The following is a 20,600-nucleotide window of genomic DNA, read 5'->3' on the forward strand; positions in this document are numbered from 1 at the left end:
AGATTTGTTTGTCTTTATTTCATGTTGCGAGGGCGTTTTTCACATCGTTTTGTTAGCTTTCGTTATTGCCACGTTCCAGTTGGTTGAGAGACGCACGATAGGGGGCGTGTTTTCTTTTAAAAAGGGGCCGTCTTCCACAGCCGCACGACCATTCAAAAGCAACGAGCACGAGCAACTTCCCGTGGCCATCATCACTAGTCGCCGAAGCCTTCTTGTTGCATTCCTTCTCCAACACCAGTTGCCCGTTCATCAGCAACCTTGCCTGCAGGGAGACTTTCTTCTTATACAACACGCAAACCCCTCTAAGATGGCCCCCGTCTCCATTAAGAGCGTTCTGATCAGCGAAAGCGTGGACCCTCGCTGCAGGAGCATCCTGGAAGAAAATGGCATCCGGGTAACAGAAAAGCAAAACATGAAGAAGGAGGAATTGATCGCCGAGATCAAGGTAGGAATGACATTTAAAGTCTGCATTGCGTAACGGCCTCTTTCAATCACTGGGGACCACCCATCGCATGCATTCCAATTGGATTTTAACACTTTACAATCGTCTCCTGGACATATTTGTCCTCTCAAGCTCACTGCATTTTTAGTTACATCTGAGTTTTCATTGAATTTGCGTACAGTGGTGTGAGTTTGGTAAGCTCCGCCCTACTCTGACGAGATGATGCAATTCGGCCCATCATTTTCGAGTAGAGCTGCTTAGCCTGACATAAAATGTGCACGTGACTCACACCGACATACAAATATTTCCTTTTTGCCCACACCAGCAATCTGGATCCACTCGAACTTGTTTTTTTTTCCGGCTGATTAAATCATTCAGTCTCAAAGACCTATTTGTACGTTTTTTTTAAGTCCAGGCATTCAAGCCCAGATGCTTGTATATTTTTTAAAACTTTTTTCAAGTGCTTGGCTAAAGAAAGTTCCAAAATATAGTACCAACTGAATTAAGTACAAACATAAACGATTATTTTGGCACTTAAGTAACAAACTACTTTAAGTGCTTAAGTAATTATGTAATTCAAAGTAATCAATTATGTACCCACAGTAGTTGATTATGTTTAGTACTTAAGTACATAAGTAATCACTTAGTAACCCTAAAGTCGTAAACATATTTTCAACACTCAATGTTAGAATACTGCACCAACACAACAACTTGCGTTAACTAGGGGAGTGTGCCCCGCCGGTCGTCAGTAAAATACCAGTTTAAGGTCAATCTATACTTGGATGCTCTTCTTGTCTCAATTTGTTTACCTGGAGATTGCCCCCTGATGGCGAGTAATAAAACTGCAGATAAGCCACTCTGGACTATAAGACTTCAAAGCGTGAGAAAAAAGTGGCGTCTTATTGTGAGAAATTTGCAGTAATTTTGATCACAATTGTGATTTATTACGCAATATTTTTTTTCAAGATTACCTCACGATTCTTTTTTACAAACACAAGCAAAAAAATTCATATGCGTAAATTGAGAAACCAGTTTGGTAATGGTAGGAAGTAAATTTGTCAAGCGTTGGGTTGATTAACCAGGCAAGATGAAAAGCAGATGGCATTTCAGCTGTGACAACATGGTGGCGTAAACACAAGCGGCCACTTCACGCCGAAAACTGCGGGTCAAGTGGCTTGTACCGGTTTTTGGTGTTTAAGTGTCTTTGCTTAGTGCATCATCCAGTCAAGCGTGTATGAAACCAATCATGTCCGCTCTCAGAACTACGACGGCCTGGTGGTGAGATCCGCTACCAAGGTGACGGCAGACGTCATCAACGCCGCCGGCAATCTCAAAATCATCGGGAGAGCCGGAACCGGCGTGGACAACGTGGACGTTGACGCCGCCACCAAAATGGGCGTCATAGTCATGAAGTGAGCATTGGGCTATTTGTGTTGTTTTGGTTTTTTAGCCTTTTTAGCTAACTGGCTGTCAAATGTGCGACGCAGCACGCCGAGCGGCAACACCATTAGCGCGGCTGAGCTGACCTGTGCCCTCCTCATGAGCCTCTCAAGGTAAGGGGCGGGCAAAGTAACAAAGACAACTTCAATTCCCAGCATGCATTGTGCCATTCAATGCTAACAGATAATAATGTAATGAACAAAGTATTATTCAAAAATGTAGTCCTTAAATATAGATTTTGAAGCAAACACAACAAAGCATTGCCGGAGATGGGAAAAATCCAATTAATTTGTTTAAATTGTCGTTTTAAAAATCGAAAATGGCGAAATGCTGTTGACAAGTCTTTTACAATAAGCACTAACATACCATATTTTCTGCACTATAAGGCGCACCGGATTATAAGGCGCACCTTCAATGAATGGCCTATTTTAAAACTATTTTCATATATAAGGTGCACCACATTACAAGGCGCATAGAATAGAAGCTACAGTAGTGGCTGGGGTGTGTTATGCATCCACTAGATGGAGCTGCGCTTAAGGAAATGTCAACAAAACATTCAGATGGATCATTTACACTTTTGAATCAGAAATTAAGAGTAAAAATGATTTGTAGAAATGACTATCTGAAGAATTTGGAAAAAATATTGTTTGATTACGTAAAAAACTGTTTAGAACTTAAGATCAATGCCAAAATTAATCAAGAGGTTAAAAGAATATAATAATGATTCAATTAAATATTAAACTTAGTTTTTTTTGGCAGATTGCAAGTAAAAACCTTAAAATATATTGTTTGTTGATTTTAAAAAAAGTTTCTGGATTTATTTTATAAACTCGCGCTTTTTGGTTTTTTTTTTTTTTACAAAAACTTGCGTTTTTTGCGCCTTGTCCCCTTATAAATTGCTTCATATATAGTATGTAAAAGTTGTAAACAGGCTGTTATGAAAATTTTACTTGTAATAAATACATTAAATGCAGAGGTGAAGATTAAAGAATTTACTTGGCAATTATTTTATTTTTTTCATCCACCAAAGATGAAAACCCGCCATTTTATGCACTGTACAAGGCGCGGCGCTATTCAAATACTAAAATAACAAGTTACATTTGGAAGTCATTCCAATTTGTCAGTTCTAAAATGACCAAAATGTTACTCGTGTGTGACGACTTTCAGAAATGTTCCTCAAGCTGCAATGTCCATGCGAGCTGGCAATTGGGATCGCAAAAAGGTGAGCCAGACACAGCAGATTTTTTTTTTCTCCTTTATTTAATTTTCCCCCGGCCTCAGCGGCGGATTTACAGTTGCACGGCCGGCTCCATTGTCCAGTCGGTCGTCAGTAATGAGGCGCGACGTTCTGATTCTGTGGCGCTTTTGATTCGCTCGGCTGGGTCATTGTAAGAATTTTTCTAATGTTGCAGTTCATGGGTGCTGAGCTGTACGGCAAAGTGCTCGGAATAGTCGGACTTGGGAGAATAGGAAAGGAGGTGGCCAACAGAATGCAGGCGTTTGGAATGAAGGTCGCTCGGCTTGTCACGTGACCCCATCCTGTTTGTACTCATGGGAATCAGATAATGTGCAACTTTTTTTTTTTTTAGACCATTGGTTATGACCCGATCACTCCAGTTGAGGTGTCGGCCAGCTGGGGTGTGGAGCAGATGTCCCTGGAGCAGCTTTGGCCTCTTTGTGACTACATCACAGTCCACACGCCATTAATGCCCTCCACTGTTGGTAAGACTCACCTGAGTTATGACATTGATCCAGCAGATGGCACTGTTGTTCTTAATTTCCATGACGTAATAAAGTACAGTAATGTACTGTAGTCAAAATTGTGTTTCACATCAGTTTTGATAGTCAAACAAACCCCATGAGCCATCTTTAGGAGCTTGTGACCTTTTGAGGACTCCGCCTAGCAACAAGTGGTTGGACAAAAGTGGCACAGAATCACCTACCTAAATTCTGTTGCTCTAAGTTGCAGTTGAGATATCAACCACAGAGCTAGCTTAATGGTTATCTAGCTAAATAGATAGCTGAATAGATAAATAAACAGTTCACTAAATAGATAGCTAGTTAAATAGATAGATAGCAAGCCCTATAGCTAACCAAATAGTTAGCTAGCGAGATTGAATACTAAAAGGTAGCTAGCAAAATCAATAGCTGCCCAGGTAGCTATCGTGATGCATAGCTAGCCAGATAGATAAATAGAAGGGTGACTTGCTCATTTTTATAGTTGTTGTAAAATGAATGGATTTGTACGTTTGACAAACTATGGACAAACTATTAACCATAACAACCCTATCAAAAATGTCTCTCAAAATGCTGTGAGGCGCTAACTGCTAGCTAACGGCGCGTGCTGGTTTTAATATCATGAATCCATTTTTTAGTTACTCATAACTCATAGCACGTTTTCAGCGGTTATATTAAAACATGTACCGTATCATGTATTTAGAAGCACATTCTGAATTCACTTTACCAGGTCTATAAATATGAAATCAACTGAACTTCTCATTTCTGCTGTTGATTCTCTTCCAAGGACTACTCAATGACGAAACCTTTGCCAAATGCAAGAGAGGCGTGAAAGTGGTGAACTGCGCACGTGGCGGCATCATCGACGAGGCTGCCCTCCTCCGAGCTTTGGAATCGGGCCAGTGTGGTGGAGCTGGCCTTGACGTTTTTGTGGAGGCAAGATTAGCTTTAGCTTGAATCGCTTTAATATTCTGAGGAAATATATTTGTGCCTACATTTGTATATATTGATGGTCATTGCAATACCACAACGGAATCTTATTAACCCTTGAGCACACACTTTACAAACAATACAAATTGCATTTTTTTTTCCTAATTTTGTAAAAGCTTGCTAAAGACATAATTAGTTATTTATTAATATTTTTTTCTTCAACCACCCAAATTCTCCAATGGCATAATTTCCGTCCATACATATGTAGGTTAAATTTATTTACACCCACAAAAAAATTGAAAAATGGTTACGGTCTGTCTCTGTAGCCTGTGACGTGATGATGGCGGTTCAAGACATTTACTGCCCCCTACTGTCAACAAAGAGTCAACAAAGAATATTCTGTTTGCTGACCTAGTTTGATCGCCGCTCTACGGATTGTTGCAAAAATCGCAGGAAAATCAATGTAATAAATCCTTTTAAATTGCACCTCAAAAATTGTAATTATAATGTATTTATATGGTCCAAAATTTGGACAGTGATTATTTTAGTACATTAAATCTTGCACGTCCAACTGCAATCACATAGAAATATCAGAATCGTTGTTTTTTGAAATTCTACACCTTTGAATCATCTGGTGGAAATTTTTTCCCCATGAATTCTTTTGTGATATCATAAAAAGAATCAAAGGAAGTACCATAGTTTGTCACTTGATGCCACAAGGGTTAAGATAGAAGCGCATCAGGGTACACGTTTGTGCTACAGGAGCCGCCACAGAACCGCTCGCTGGTCAACCATCCCAACGTGATCTGCTGCCCGCATCTGGGCGCCAGCACCAAGGAGGCGCAGGCGCGCTGCGGCCAGGATATCGCCCTGCAGATTGTTGACATGGTGAAAGGCAACAAGCTGGTGGGAGCGGTAAGTTCCACGGGATCCTTTATGACCGAATGTAAAATTTGAAATCTGAAGTCATGCGGTTGACTGATCCTATGAGCCACATGTGGTGTAGTCATGTGACATTGTTTTTTTTCTTTTCATGTCTGAAATATGAAATTTAGACACCATTTTGGACTCCTTGTTGGCTTGAGTCAATGATTTTTCAAAAAACCAAGTGAGATTAAGGACATTTAGTCAAATGTAATACATTAGATGAGAACCTTAGAACAAAATAAACAGATAGGGGGAAAACATCCTAATCAGATTATCTGTCAGAATCTATTTCTAATATATATGTATATTTTTTTAACAAAGGTGAATGCACAAGCTCTAGCGAGCACTTTCTCCCCGGACTCTTATCCGTTGATCAAACTTGGAGAGGCTATCGGAGCTGTTCTGCAGTCTTGTAGCGTGTTCAAGAATCCACTGAGCCATGTACAAATTACATCTCAAGGTGAGTCGTGCTAGATTACTTTACTTGTGCTTTTGCATACGTCAAACTGTCTGAGCATTTATTCAAAATGTATCTTAAAAGTCCACATTTTAGTCATTTTATTTGTTGACGTTGGATCAATGTAATGCTTAAGTGCAGAAGGAGCTGGTAAACCACAAAGGTTTTAAAATAAAAAATGATAGTTTTGCATTCATCTATTCATTTTCTCAATACTTATATAATTTAAAAGATTAGCCAAGTAAGTCAGCTTTTTTTTAATCTTTAACACCTTTTGAAAATGAATTTTGGCAAAATGATATAATTGCTATTGTGAGCACTAGCTTTGCTGAAATTACGTTTACTCCCTCTGCTGGTGAGAAACATGTATTACTATTGATCAAGCTTTTTTTTTTTTTTTCAAAAATCTCTCAACCAGGAGACAGCATGAAGTCATCATCCGGTTACATGACGGCTGCCGTGTTGGTCGGCCTGCTAAACGGCAAATCCGCCTCCTGCCCAAACTTCGTCAATGCGCTGAGTCTAGCCGAAGAATCGGGAATCACGGTACGTTCGGGAACCCGTGTAAAACATTCCGGTGTCACTTTGTAAATGGCCGCTTTTTACCGTCTTCCTCAGGTACAGCAAAGCCACAGCGCGTCGGACCAGGTTTTTCCCGGCGCCTGCACGGTGGAGATCCTGACGGACGGCTGCAGCTACAGAGCCAGCGGCACCGTTCAAGATGGCCGACCGGTCCTTTTGGAGCTGAGCGGCAGCGTTTTCAGACAGCCCGTGTCGCTCGCTGGGAATCTGCTCTTCTTCAAAGCCTCCGCCAACCCTCAGATGCTGCCGTCGCTGGCTGGTGAGCAACCTTAGAAGATTAGTCCAGAAATTCAAATGGAGAAAATATATATCGTCAAATAAAATTGGAAAAAGTAGCTACAAAACAGTTGGTTAGTTATGATTCACTTATAAATAGTGAAATAGAATTTTAAAGGGCATATTCATTCTCATTTCATCTATTAGTTCCCCCTGAATTTTGTTTAATTAAATCCATTGACTTTTTTAAAATTGTTTTAACCTCATTGGATTTCTTTTATTTTATGATTTCTATATTGTAATTAATAAAGTAAGGTTACATTTTAAAATCACCTGGGTATTTTGCAAATTAAACCGTTTTTTTCAAAATCTTCGATTTTAGGTTAATTTTTTAATAAAAATAATGGTTTCTAAATAAAAAAAAAATGGTAATATTGAATGAATGTAAAATTTACTGTATTTTAAAAAAAATAAATCTATTTTATTACTTAAGTGATTAATTTTTAAAAAGAGAATACAAGAAGTATCTAAGTAATTGTAAAAAAAATGTAGTATTGCACTGATTTAGCAGTTTTTCATTAAACAATTGTTTAATTTAATTTAAATGAATTAACTTTTTAAATATTTAACTCATTGCATGTATTTTTATTTTAAATTAATAGAATAAGAAACGCAAGTAAAATTTTCCCCCATCTCTTCTTTGTTGCCACACATCGATTTTTGTTGCTTTCCCACCACATGTCACTTCCTGTCAGCTCTTAAAAAGCGATGACGTTAAACGGCTTAATTCTAGTGTTTTTTTTTTTCTCTCTTTGAACTGCATCCCGATTTTCTCCCTTTTCTTTCGTTCAGGCCTGCTAGTCGCGGAGGGAATCCAAATCGAATCATTCAGCGCTCCGGCAGAGCGTTCCGCCGAGAATTGGTACTGTGCCGGGGTGTCTTCTTTGCTGCGAGACCTCAGTGCCTTGAAGCCCTTGGTTCAGGAAGCGGCTCAGCTCAGCGCTTGAAGGAAATGACACATTTGTGTCTTATTGATCCATCTTTGCCTTAGCATTTCCAACTAACCGTTCCTGAGCCACTTGCAAATTACCTTCCAGTGTTAGGATGTTTTTCACTCTTTTGTCAGTAAAACTGATGAAAAATGTGACTGTTGGACTATTTATGTTGACTCTTTTTTTTTTGGGGGGGGGCGTTTAACATGCATCGTTTTACATACATCTCTATATAGTTTTCCTTTAAGAAAAAAAAAAAATATTTATTTAAAAAAAAAAAAACTCGATGCATTTTCCTTTGTGACCATATCGATTGCAGGTTTACAACGCTATTTTTCCTGCAATTTTTTTTCCCCATAAGTCGGACCAGGCAAATAAAAATAATAAATTTGAGGTATTTCTTATTTTTTTCAACTAAAGGAACAAACACAAAAAGTGGGGGGGACAAAAGCAAAAAAAACAAACAAAAAAACATTTAGCAAAGGCCTCTACTTCACTCGATTACTGTAAGTTACTGTGGCAGCATGAATGTGTACCATGTGATAAAGTTTTCTTACATCGCGTTGCAAAGTGTACTTTTCGTAATGCCGAGTCGTGAATTACAGAAAAAAAAATCAAACTGAGAACCGACTAGGTAATATTTAACCCTTGTGCAAACATCAAATGCATGTTAAATCAAAGTGAAAGCAATTAATGAATTAAATAAAGAAAAGACTGTTATAATTAATAACAAATAACCTTTTCATGCACGTGTAGGTCTTGATCCGGTGGCTAGATTAAAAAAAAAATGATAATGCATCTGGTATTGTTCAGGGGGCGGGCAAATTGTGGATGCTGGCCGTATCCTGCCCATGAGCCATAGTTTTGGAACCCCTGATTTAACGTATTTGTAAAAACATGATTTTTGCATTGATTTACTTCTTCGAGTTAAAAATGTATATTATGCATGTTATCAATGTAATATTTATTGTAATGAATGCCTGTTTAAAAAAAAATCTCTCTGAAAATTACTGGCAATTTTGTTTCACTCTATCGCTGTTTTGGAGGCAGCAATCGCTTGTCGGGTGACGTTAATCTCATGGGATTAGGTCAAACGTTGTCCGAGGTCGAATTAGATTCAAAACACCATGGCAACGACGACAACGAGAGAAAAACGAGTGCGAATTAGGCCTCAATAAAACGGGGTGCACTCATTTACAACCAATTTGTATTCTAGGGGTGAGACCAGCATTTTTTTTTCGTTTTTCTTTTTATGACCACACTTCAATGCGCCCTCCACGCACGCAACGTGGTCACGTGACCGTCGGTGTTATATTTAGGAGGCGAGGGGAAAATAGAGCACAACGGTGTGAGGGGTCGGGATTCCACTGACGGTTTTTTCGCACAAGGGAGGGGAAGAGGAGAAGGTGGGTCGTGGGGGGATGGCCGCTGTTGCATTGCACACAATCACCAAAATAGGACACAGGAGACCGGCTGTGACGTCCATGCGTTCTCTAAATTGAGCCCTCTTGTCTTTTTTTTTTTTTTGTCCGGAGAGGAGCAACCAGAGACAACAGACATCGACGAGCATTCATGGACATAAGCGAGGTAGTATTCTATCGATGAATACATTGGACAATGCTATGAATAATACATGGCAATGGAGTGTATGGAGCCCTAGAGTTTAGCATATTCGTCTCATAGTTCTAAATGTTCTGAGGTCGTTTGCTTGTGCGTAGTTTCTGCCAAATTATATTAAAGAAAATGCATGTTGAGTTAGAGTGTGACGGCTAGTTTGACACTTAAAGGGGAAGTCAAGTCTTATAGGCTTTACAATTATATGTTATTTGTGGATCCACAATTCTAAACATGGTACTCAGATTAATAGTTGCACATGTGGAATATGAAATAGGCTGCAAAATCACCAGTTTTTATTCCTCGCAGGATTTTACCCCTCACCGTTAATGTTAACATCACAATTACAGTGTTAAGGTATCGACCATCACGGCTCAGCTTGTGGATGTCACATGACCAAACTCAGGTAAAAGGCGAGCCGTGATTGGTCAGTAATTGTGCACTCAGAAATTTTTTCAGTCAACAGCAAGTGTGTATAAAATATTCCACAAGTGCGGCAAATTTGTTAAAATCCACCTCGCTCCGGCCTTCCTGTGTGGAGTTTGCATGTTCTCCCCGAGCCTGCGTGGGTTCTCTCCGAGCACTCCGGCTTCCTCCAACACTCCAAAAACATGCATGGCAAGTGTATTGGACGTACTAAATTTTCCTTAGGTGTGATTGGGTGCATGGATGGTTGTTCGTCCCTGTGTGCCCTGCAATTGGCTGGCAACCAGTTGAGGTTATCCCCCGCCTACTACCCGAGGTCAGCTGGGATAGACACGAGCAAGCCGGCGACCCTTGTGTGGATAAGCGGCTCTAGAAAACGGCAGGTCTACAAAATGCATCTGTTTCTTCCCAAACTGCGTTGATGTAGCTCATTGATGCCATCTACTGGTGGATGTGCATAACTAAAGTTGCTTCTGCGGTGAGAATGTACAAAAGAACAGCCATTGAACTACCGTGTCATCTCCCGGACACGCTCTGTCATTTTTGTTGCAGATACAATGTCACACCAGCAGAATGAGGTCTACACCTACGAGTTCTGCGACCCAGATCATCCCACCGAGATCCTGGACGCCCTGCGGCATTTCTACCGCAATGGACTGTTTACCGACGTCACCCTGCAATGTGGTGATGACTCGAGCCGGGCGTTCCGCTGCCACAAGGCGCTGCTGTCCGCCAGGAGCTCCTATTTCCACGTCATGTTCACCGCTGATATGAAGGAGCGGTCCGACAGCGTCATCAAACTCGCCGGGGTGGATCACGATGTTCTGGCGGTCTTGGTGGACTATGTTTACACGGCTCAAGTGAGCGTCACAGAGAAGAACGTGCAAAACCTGCTGGAGGCCGCCGACCTGCTGCAGTTCCTCTCGGTCAAACGAGCGTGCGAAGACTTTCTGGTTCGTCTCCTGGATGTGGACAACTGCCTGGGCATGTACGGCTTCGCTCAGCTCCACCCGTGTCCTCGCCTGGAGCGCGAGGCCAGGAGGGTGATGCTGAGCAGGTTTGCCGAGCTGATCCAGCAGGAGGAGTTCCTCGAGCTGGATCCCGGTGAGATCCGGACTCTTCTGTCCGCGCAGAAGCTCGGCGCGCCGAGGGATGAACTGCTGATCGACGCGGTGGACAAGTGGGTGATCCACAATCTAGAAAGCCGAATCCATCACGCCGTGGACCTGCTGCGGTCAATCCAGCTGGATCTGGATGAAAACGACTTCAAGGCTATGTTAGAGCTCCGCGGGCAATGTCTAGCGGGTACGGACGAGAGATTGAAATCGATAATCATGCAGGCTTCAAGACCCAAAAGTAAAACGATAACCACGGACGGAAAAGCTAGCATGTACATTATCGGAGGATACTACTGGCACCCTCTTTGCGAGGTTCACATTTGGGAACCCGCGAGCGACACGTGGCTGCGAGGAAAGGACATGCCGGACCACGCTAGAGAAAGCTACAGCGTCGCTTTACTCGGGGCGGATATCTACGTGACGGGAGGATACAGGACCAACACGGTCGAGGCCCTCGACTCGGTTTTTATTTATAACTGCGACTATGACGAATGGATGGAGGGTTGCCCCATGATCACGGCCAGATACTACCACTGCTCTGTTGCTTTGCACGGCTGTGTTTACGCCATCGGAGGCTATAGAGGCGGAGCTCCGGAGCAGGAGACGGAACGTTATGATCCGCTCAAGAAGAAATGGTTCCCCGGGGCAAGAATGATCCAAGGTGTGCAATGAAAACTTGAACTCGACTGAAAAATTCTGCTTGCTCCTTTGAACTTAATTTAGATTATTTTGGAGTAACTCCTTTTAGTGTAAATGTTGGTTAAAAAAAATAACCCTTGAAAACACTCGGGTCAAACATCAAAATTGAGTCAAAAATGAGCAACATTTTGGGGGTTCGATTTGGTCAATTTTAGTCAACTAATTTTAGCGTGTAAACAATTTTGGGTGAAAAATATTCTCTAAAATTGTTGAAGCAAAAATAACCCATGTTTGGAAAAAATGGATAAAGAATTTTTTTTGGGTTAAAACAATATTAAAAAAAAAGGGTAAATGGGTGGTTTTGTTTGTTCAAACTGTTATTAGAGAATTAAAAAAATACACTTCAGTTTGGTCAAAAGCACACACATTTTGTGCCCAACTTTTTGGGTTAAAAAAATTTTGATCCAATGTGCTTTACTTCTGACCCAACTGTTTTTAGAATTTAAACAATGATGGTTAAAAAGAAAATAGTTAGATCATAAATAACACAAAAAGGGTAAAAAATGGACTGACTCAACTTTTTGAATCAAATAAATGACTTAAAAATTTGAGATAGTCCACCTTTTTGGCCTGATTTGGGTTATTTTCAACCCAACTGTTTTTAGAATTAACAATTTTGAATAAAAAGAAATACACTCGAAAACAATGGTCAAAAACAACCCACATTGTGTCTAAAATGAACTGACTGAACCTTTTGGGTAAAATGAATAACGGGAACAATTAGATAGTCCCTTTTTTTGCCTATTTTGGTTTGCTTTTGACCAAGCTACTTTTTAAGTGTAAAAAAAATAGATGAAAAGATACAAATAAATAGAAATATACATAACACTGACATATAAGGTTTCGACCTGTCGAAATTTATTCAATAATCTTGAAGTAAGAAGCAAGGTGTATCTAGGAAAAATCCTGGTCTCTCTATGTCTTGTTGACCTGTCACATGCAAGTGTTTCTTAAGTACACAGCTCAGCCAATACTGCATTATCTGGCAAAAACAGCTGCTTTTGAAGTGGGGCTGCTTACTCTCACACTTGTGAAACACAAATGTCTGCTTCGTCTGTTATTTGAAGGTGTCGGAAATGCCACTGCTGGTGTAACAGGAGATAAAATCTACGTGACCGGAGGCCACTACGGATTCAGAGGGAGCTGCACGTATGAGAAAATCCAGGTCTATCGGCCAGATATCAACGAGTGGAACGTTATATCAATAAGCCCTCATCCAGGTATCAGACAAAGAAGTCCAAATGGGTGCTTATATTGCATTGTTGTCTGAATTCCATTTTTTTCCCCCCTAGAGTATGGGCTGTGTTGCGTGTCGCTCGACAACAAACTCTACCTGGTGGGCGGCCAGACGACTATTGCCGACTGCTACGACACACAGAGAGAAGAATGGAGTTCGATATCAGTGATGAAGGAGAGGAGGATGGAGTGCGGCGCTGCGGTCATAAACGGCTGTATATACGTCACCGGGGGCTACTCCTACTCCAAGGGGACGTATCTGCAGAGTATTGAGAAGTACGACCCGCAACTGGACGCTTGGGAAATTGTTGGGACGCTGCCCAGCCCGTCCAGGTCACATGGATGCGTTTGTGTGTACAGTGTTTGATATCAGGATTCTTACATGATCTTTGAATTGTTATGCTGTGCCAAATATGTTGAACTAACAGATTAGAAACTATGCAAGTATTAATGGATGTTATTTATTGAAGATACAAGTTGAAGAGGTGTTATTTACCTCATATTATAACATACAACCTTTTGTGTGTTTTTTTTTTTTATAAGGGACACGTAGAGAACATTTAGGGTACTCAAAAGAAATAGTCTTTTCAGAACAACCTCAATTGACCTAGATTGACATGTGGAAAACCAATTGATTTGCACTGAGCCATTATATTGTGTGTACCAATTATTGATGATTCAATGAGTTACATGTTTGTTCACACCATACAGTTTGTACTTTTTAGAATAGTGCCATTTGTTTTTTTACTTGAGTAATTTAATCAGTACACTGCTGTGTACGGTGTATGTCTGTATACTTGATGGGCTTCCTTAAAAATGGATGCTCGAATGGTTTGTCAGGATATATTCAGTGAGACAATTATAGTTTGTTCATTGTTGATTTGTATGTGGAATTTTGAATTCACTGCGTAGCATTCCTCTCACGGCTAGGATATGCTAATAAAGACCCCAGTAAAGAATATGGACTGGAGGAATATTGTGTATTTATTAGCTTTGAATATTCCCCTTATCTAAGATATTCTTAATCGGGCCAACCAAACATTTACATTATACATTGTAATATTTGTTGCAAATTTATTCGTTTATTTTTTTATACGTTTTTCTTTGTTTATGCTACTCGAGCCTGGACACATTTGGCGGCAGCTCCCTGCAACATTTCAAAGAGGATGAAAACACATTGGCTGGATAGATGGATTTATTTTATTGCACAACATTCTAAATGTAAATAAAATACCACTTGCAAGTGCATTGGAGTTCTTTTCAGCATCCCCATGTATTCTGTGCAGCCAGCTTTTCGCTTAAAAGTTTGCCAAGTCCTGTCATCGACCAAAAAAAAGGAATCGCGAGATAATAACAAAAACGGAAACGTCTTAAATCTGAACTGGAAAACGCTACACGTTGATGCCACATTTTTCTCGCAGCGCCGCCACCTAGCGACAATCTATGGCAATTACACGATGACTTCGTTTTACGAAAGATCAATTTTAGTCCTCGTGGCTTTCCGTAACACGCAGTCCCACATGTACAACAAACTCGTGCTGAAGTCAAATTCTTTGGTTTGAAGCACTGAAAATTCCACCGACGTGTATCAAGTGTATCGTAAGTACAGTGCAAATAACTCTATAATGTAATATTCAATATAGTTAACAATAGTCGCTTTTAAAAGGTTCTCTTTGTTGGTTTTAACTCGACGCTCCTGTTTAGCTCGTTTGCAGCATGCTGCCCGTCGACAGATTGGAGTCACACCGTTGATCAGATTAAATGTGTGCAAAAGTTATAGCTACGTGTTAATTACTGCGATTTGACGTTGTGTTGCCATTATGAACGAAAAATGTTTTCAAATGTAACCGTTTGTTCATGGAGAACGATATGGTCGGTATGCAACTGCGACATGTTAGCCTGCTAGCATGTTAGCTACAGTATAAACGCAATGAGAACGTCAAACTTCCACAACGCGTAACTTAATGTTGTTGTTTTTTTTAAATTGTGGATTTTTCAAAACGAGTCACCACGGTCTTATATTTATAGGATATTCCATTGAATTTTAGACTGCTGACTATTATCCATCTGGGACATCAATTTGAGAACCACTAATGTATCTACATCGTTTGCATGTAGTAAATGACCAAGAGTTATTTGCTAGTTGTGATAAAATTTGTGATCATTGTGTTTTGTACACAGAACCGTCATGTCTGAAGAAATGACTCCAGTAGAAGTGAAAGTGGCTCGACAAATCGAGGTAATTGAACAAGATTTATTAGCAGTACGCTTTCACAGTGGTAATCAATTTTGGTCTTCGAGAGCCGTTATCCTGCATGTATTGATTTCCTCTTGGAACACACCCGATTCAAATGATCAGGGTCGTTATCAAGCTTCTGCAGAGCCTGCTGATGTTCTAATTATTTGCATCAGGTGTGTTGTAAGGGGAGACATCAAAAACGTGCAGGTATCTCTCAAGGTCTGTAGTTGCCTACCCCTGGCTTATACTGTTGTGAAGCCTTAAATATTCATTAATATACCTTTCGATTTTTCCCGTTTTTCTGCCTGCAGTACTATTTTGGGAATCACAATCTACTGAGAGACAAGTTTCTCAAAGAACAACTTCAGCTTGATGATGGTTGGGTCCCTTTGGAGACGATGCTCAAATTTAACAGGTTTGTGTCCAATGCTCACATATTTTTCAGGGTTCTGATGGATGTTGGGTGTTCATGGAGTGTACCGGTATCAGTCACCAATAACTATTGCAGCACAAAATAACATCCAGCCCCACTTGCCAGTCTTTGGCGCTTTTCTGTGGCAGGTTGACATTGGTGAAACATTATATTGATCAGAAAGCGAGGTCTTTGGTCACAATTATTGTTCAAGTTGTTAAATTATGTTTTATATTCTAGTGGTGTTGGTACTTTATCGGTTAGTAGTGAAGGAATACTCACCAAATTATGGACTTACTTGAGTAACTTGTACACCGACTTTTGGACAGCTGAGTTGAAATCTTAACATTCTCTTTGCAGACTGAAATCTCTAACTTCTGACACCAACGTCGTCGTTTCCGCTCTCCAGAAATCAACAACCGGCCTTTTGGAACTCAGTGAGGACAAGACAAAAATCAGGAGGTGTCCAGACAAACCTTTGCCTGAACTCAACGACGAGTACAAAGATGCTATCAAACACAAATCTGTATACATGGTAAATTCTTCAATGTTATTTAAATGACTACAGATTAATTCATATTTGGCTATGTGCCTTTTTTGATCATCATACGGTGTATCTATAGTTCTAATCTGTTTCCTTTTTGCCATAATTTTTAAAGTACTTAAGATTCATTCAATAAGTAAGATTTTTTTTTCTAATACAGTGGCATATTGCATGCATTTATATCCATCCTTTCCCAGGGTCTCATTTGACGGTTTTTCACATTACATGATAATTTCGTTTCTCTAGAAAGGATTTCCCTTGGGAACCTCCCTTGACGAGATCCAGGAGTGGTTGAATGACAAAGGCAACGTAGAAAACATTCAAATGAGGAGAGATATGGAGAAGCAGTTCAAGGTAGTAAAAGTTCAACTACAGTTGGATCAGATCATATAGTTTTGTGAGGTATGGTATGTACTAGTTCTGTTTTGTGGGCAGGGATCCGTGTTTATCTGTTTTGACACTGAAGAGTCATCCAAGCAGTTCCTTGAACGTTCTGACGTCAAATCTTTCAAAGACAATGACATTCTTGTATTATCAAGGTACTGTATTACTTGACTAATGTGTGTAGTGTCATGTAATGGAATATAACATGCTCATCCCTTCCATGTTTTTGCAACAACAAGAAATGAATACATAAGTAAACAGAAAAATGCACCTCCTTTTTAAGTCAGGTGTTTCTTTAATGCATGATGGACCAAGCTTGTATAGAAAGGCTTAGAAAGTAAAATGTTTTGCGCTTCCAGGGGAGACTACCATGCAAAGAAAGCAGAAGAGCGAAAACAACACAAAGCAGAGACAAAAGCAAAAGTGAAACAGTGAGTATACAACAGTTTTTCGTTAAAAAAAAAAAAGCATTTTATTAAATTTATTAAAAAAGCATGCGCTTTCCCCCTGATCGACCACAGGGATAAAGAACAGCAACAGAAACACACGGAACAGAAAAATATGGTATGATCCCTCAATCCTCAAACAAGATCAGTTGGGTGATTTGCTTATACTAATGACTCGTCGTCGGTGTGCAGGATCAGCTCATGGAAGAATACGCAGGTTCCTTGTTAAATTTCTCTGGCGAGCTGGAAGATGTTTCCAGAGAAGACTTTCATGGCGTGTTCTCGGGCCACGGACGAATCAAGTGGGTTGATTTTACAAGAGGGGCCAAAGAGGTGAGTCAAGTTGCCCAAGTTTCAAGCAGGGCTGAAATGTGTTATCGAATGACTCAAATAGTTTTATTTCACGCAGACACAACCACAAAACAATCCGTCTTGTAGCTTCATATTGATATCCTCCTGTGCTTCTCATTTGCACCATTCCAACTTCAATAATTATTTAAAGGGGCCGTAACATTTATTTCCACAGTGTACTATGTGCATATAAATTATGTTTGGTACATTGCCGATTTAATTTCTTCTTAAAAATGAGTTTTAGGGTACCGATCTTTCTAAGCAGGAAGTAAAATGGCTCCTTTGCTTTTACGCTGTATAGCTGCCGCTTCATCTTTCAGCTCAAGCAGCAAGCTACATAACATGCATCCATCCATCATCCTTGTGGCTGATTCTCACTCACTAACATGCGTTCCTTCTATCAAATCAGTCTCCATGGGAACCCGGTATTCATAACAATAGTGCCGCCCGCGGTGAATTATATACTACCGGCGCTAATCGTCCAGCTGTGTGCTCTCAAACGCACATTTCTGCCACTTCAACATTTCTACAGTGAAACGTTTTAGCTAATAAATGAAACATTGCTGTTGACTTGGCCCACTCGGTGGGAAATCTCTCCTCCTTTATCAGCAAAGAAGATGAATGGACTTTGATAGGTGCATCGTCAGTCATTGTTAATTATAAACGCATTTTGCTTCCCAACAAGGGCACCCTCCTCTTCAGTGGAAATGCAAAGGAAGCATTAGAGAAAGCCAAAGAGGCAAACGACGGCGAGCTTAAAGTTAAGAATAACGTTGTTACGTGGAAGCTGCTTGAAGGAGAAGAGGAAAAAGAGGTCTTGAAGAAGCTCATTAAGGCGCAACAGGAATCCCTCAGCCGGGGTAAAGACAGAGGTAACGTTTTCACAGCAGCCAATCAGATCACTGCTTGATCAATGCTTTCATTTCAATATTTTGTTCCGTCTCCAAGGCAAGGGAAAGTTTGGCGGCAGAGGAAAAGGAGGTCGCAGGGGAAAGGGGGGAAGAGATCAAGGCAAAACCCAGTACCAGGGCAAGAAGACGAAATTTAATAGTGACGATGAGGAGGGTGGTGAGTGGGCATATTTCAAAAAGGTTTATCGGAAAACTTTCTTTCAATGTTAAATCGGTTTGCTTTTCCTCTAGCGCCCGCCGCAGCTAAGCGAGAACTTGAAGATGCCGATGGTCCTGCGGCAAAGGTGGCCAAAACGGAAAATGGATCTTCGTAAGGCCACACTCCCATCCCGTTTTGGACAAAATGTTTATTAAATACAGCGGCAAGTAAGTCCATTCCAGTCAAAAGCTTCATGGTTTGGAGAAGCGCAGGAAGTCCACCTGAATGTCCACCTAGAGAACAATTTGCATAATTTGGTGTCAGTTTTCTGCTTTTTAAGTCCTTTAATGCACTTGTGTTTCTCTTAGGACAATTTGATTTTTATGATGTAAAACTTTCTGCTCTCGGTTTGTTACTTCATTTCAGCAAAGCTTTCTATTTTTACGTTTTCATTGTGACGCCCAAATGAACTATGCCTAACAATAGAACAGTTTTAATAATGTGCCTGTTCAGCAGCTTTCTTGATTGGAAATGAGGGTGAAGAGTATTTAAACTCACCGATTTCTTTTTGTGAAACTTATATGAAGCTGGCAAGTCGTATCTCAGTTCTGTTGTCCCAAAAAAAAAAAAAAATGAAATAACTGTACTGATTTCTACTGTTGTGGTTTGCTTGTATTACCTGCGATGACTTCTATCTTCACTCCCCAGTCATTGGCTTTCTTTTTTATGTGCTGGGATAGGATAAATAACAAACATGTCAGACACACTTGATGTTTTTGTTTCCCTTTTGTTAGCTGCAAGGGAATAGTTAGCAAGTACGGCTTTTATTAACCAACTGAATGAATTAGGACAAAAAATATATCCTCAATGTACACATCACAATAAACAATATAGTAGATTAACTCTAAAAATACATCGTTTTATCAGTAAAAGATTAAAGTATGCAATGCACTACTGTTCAAGTATAACTACATTCCATGGTTTGCATCAACACTTCCATCAATCGTTTGAGATTCAAAGCAATGTCAGCAACCCCAATGGAGCTGCAGTTCAATTGACATTCTCAATTTTAATAACAGCTCTTATTCCAAACGCAGACTCAATCAGTGGTGTTAATGGGGAAAAAAAATGACAAAATGATTATAGATAAAATATGACCTTGAATTTCATGCTTAAAATGTCAAAAAAAAGTGAACTATCCCCTTTTAATGTCTCTTACCTCACGTGTTGACGTTTTATGGAGTGAGTACACAGCTGTCTTTGCCATTGTTATAGCAGCTCTTAAAAACTTCATGTCCATACCTTCAGGGGGGAAAAAAAAGCTTCCAATGAATGTGCGACTAACAAAAATCAAATGTTATAATTGCTTCCTCACCTTGGTTGTGTTTTGTTCCAAAAGGAGGATTCATTATGACTGTATCAAAACTATTGGAATAGTCTTCAGGCTTCAGTGAACATAAGTCGCACTGGACCAGATCAACGTTGGAAAGCTCGAATTCCTCCGCGTTTCTTCTGAAAATGTCCAGCGCGTCGTTGTCAATATCGAAGCCGACGCACAACCTTAACAAGACATACCGATGAAGCGAACGCTCTATATTAATATTTATAAATCATGTGAGAAAATGGTGGTGAGGCTCACCCTGCTTCGAGCATCGCCACACCGATGCTGAGAACTCCACAGCCACATCCCAGATCTGCTACCAGTTTTGTCTCAATGTCATCGAACGTGTTGTGAATCGTGTAAAGCATGCACGCTGTGGAAAAAAATGGTCTATTTGGTAAAAATCAAGAAAAGTAAACAAACGCACTAGCAAGCACGAGCACGTTGTCTCCTCACCAGCAATATGTGCACTAGTTGGATATTGCTCCAGAAGGATTTTGGGCTCTTCAAATGTATCCACTTGTTGCAGGCTACTTTCCAACTCCTTAAGTTTCATCGCGTGTGACTATACCTCCCAAATTGTCAATAGAATTAATGACAAGGAGATCGGTTCATGTTAAAGTCCCAATTTTACTGTAAATAAGATAACTTCCGTTTGGATTGTAGCAACGAAAACATACCGTCCAGGAACAGAAACACTAGAACATTCTGTTCCCACCAACATCTTACGTATTCTTGAGTTTGGAGGCACTTTAAAATTTAAAAAAGTTTAAAGGCTCGAAAAAAATAATTCCTGCATATAGAAGGTTAATGTAGTTAACAAAACAACGCAAACACACGGGAAATAGCTGTGTCTGAATGAAACAATATTCAATAAAACTAAAACCTTAAGACATACACGTAAAAAAATAGCGTGAAACTGCAACTTTATCTTTTAAGCGCGTGACGTTTATGCTCATTCGTGGGCTGCACACCCC

General features: G+C 40.2%; 4 protein-coding genes across 5 annotated transcripts; 3 read left to right on the top strand and 1 right to left on the bottom strand.

The window, feature by feature from the left end:
* The first annotated feature begins 131 nt into the window (after positions 1–131).
* Positions 132–7,878, top strand: phgdh (phosphoglycerate dehydrogenase). The gene is made up of 12 exons (XM_088415895.1): positions 132–445; positions 1,703–1,854; positions 1,930–1,995; positions 3,050–3,104; positions 3,295–3,393; positions 3,472–3,604; positions 4,407–4,555; positions 5,312–5,464; positions 5,798–5,936; positions 6,352–6,479; positions 6,552–6,774; positions 7,584–7,878. The coding sequence occupies exons 1-12, from the start codon at positions 308–310 to the stop codon at positions 7,736–7,738; spliced, it is 1,590 nt and encodes a 529-aa protein (XP_088272021.1). The 5' UTR covers positions 132–307; the 3' UTR covers positions 7,739–7,878.
* Positions 7,879–9,152: 1,274 nt separating this feature from the next.
* klhl23 (kelch-like family member 23) lies at positions 9,153–14,064 on the top strand. The gene is made up of 4 exons (XM_088415891.1): positions 9,153–9,310; positions 10,316–11,542; positions 12,648–12,800; positions 12,873–14,064. The coding sequence occupies exons 2-4, from the start codon at positions 10,321–10,323 to the stop codon at positions 13,181–13,183; spliced, it is 1,686 nt and encodes a 561-aa protein (XP_088272017.1). The 5' UTR covers positions 9,153–9,310; positions 10,316–10,320; the 3' UTR covers positions 13,184–14,064.
* A 250-nt stretch (positions 14,065–14,314) lies between these two features.
* On the top strand, positions 14,315–19,008 carry ssb (small RNA binding exonuclease protection factor La). Its single transcript, XM_088414803.1, has 12 exons — positions 14,315–14,415; positions 14,998–15,055; positions 15,367–15,470; positions 15,828–16,002; positions 16,258–16,365; positions 16,447–16,550; positions 16,755–16,826; positions 16,917–16,959; positions 17,034–17,174; positions 17,878–18,064; positions 18,141–18,260; positions 18,335–19,008. The coding sequence occupies exons 2-12, from the start codon at positions 15,005–15,007 to the stop codon at positions 18,415–18,417; spliced, it is 1,188 nt and encodes a 395-aa protein (XP_088270929.1). The 5' UTR covers positions 14,315–14,415; positions 14,998–15,004; the 3' UTR covers positions 18,418–19,008.
* Positions 18,215–20,575, bottom strand: mettl5 (methyltransferase 5, N6-adenosine). Of its 2 annotated transcripts, XM_088414805.1 has the most exons (7): positions 20,080–20,565; positions 19,882–19,996; positions 19,618–19,802; positions 19,462–19,544; positions 18,922–18,973; positions 18,801–18,850; positions 18,215–18,535 (listed from the first exon to the last, which is right to left on the bottom strand). In XM_088414805.1, exons 1-7 carry the CDS (start codon positions 20,177–20,179, stop codon positions 18,494–18,496), a joined length of 627 nt encoding a protein of 208 aa, XP_088270931.1. In that variant the 5' UTR covers positions 20,180–20,565; the 3' UTR covers positions 18,215–18,493. The 2 variants fall into 2 exon arrangements, with proteins under 2 accessions (XP_088270931.1, XP_088270930.1); XM_088414804.1 differs by having other exon boundaries at positions 18,215–18,850; positions 20,080–20,575.
* Positions 20,576–20,600: the final 25 nt, after the last annotated feature.

The sequence above is a fragment of the Hippichthys cyanospilos genome, chromosome 5 (assembly GCF_059441005.1).
Source record: "Hippichthys cyanospilos isolate Australia breed blue-spotted pipefish chromosome 5, RoL_Hcya_1.0, whole genome shotgun sequence".
Classification (NCBI taxonomy): Eukaryota; Metazoa; Chordata; class Actinopteri; order Syngnathiformes; family Syngnathidae; genus Hippichthys; species Hippichthys cyanospilos.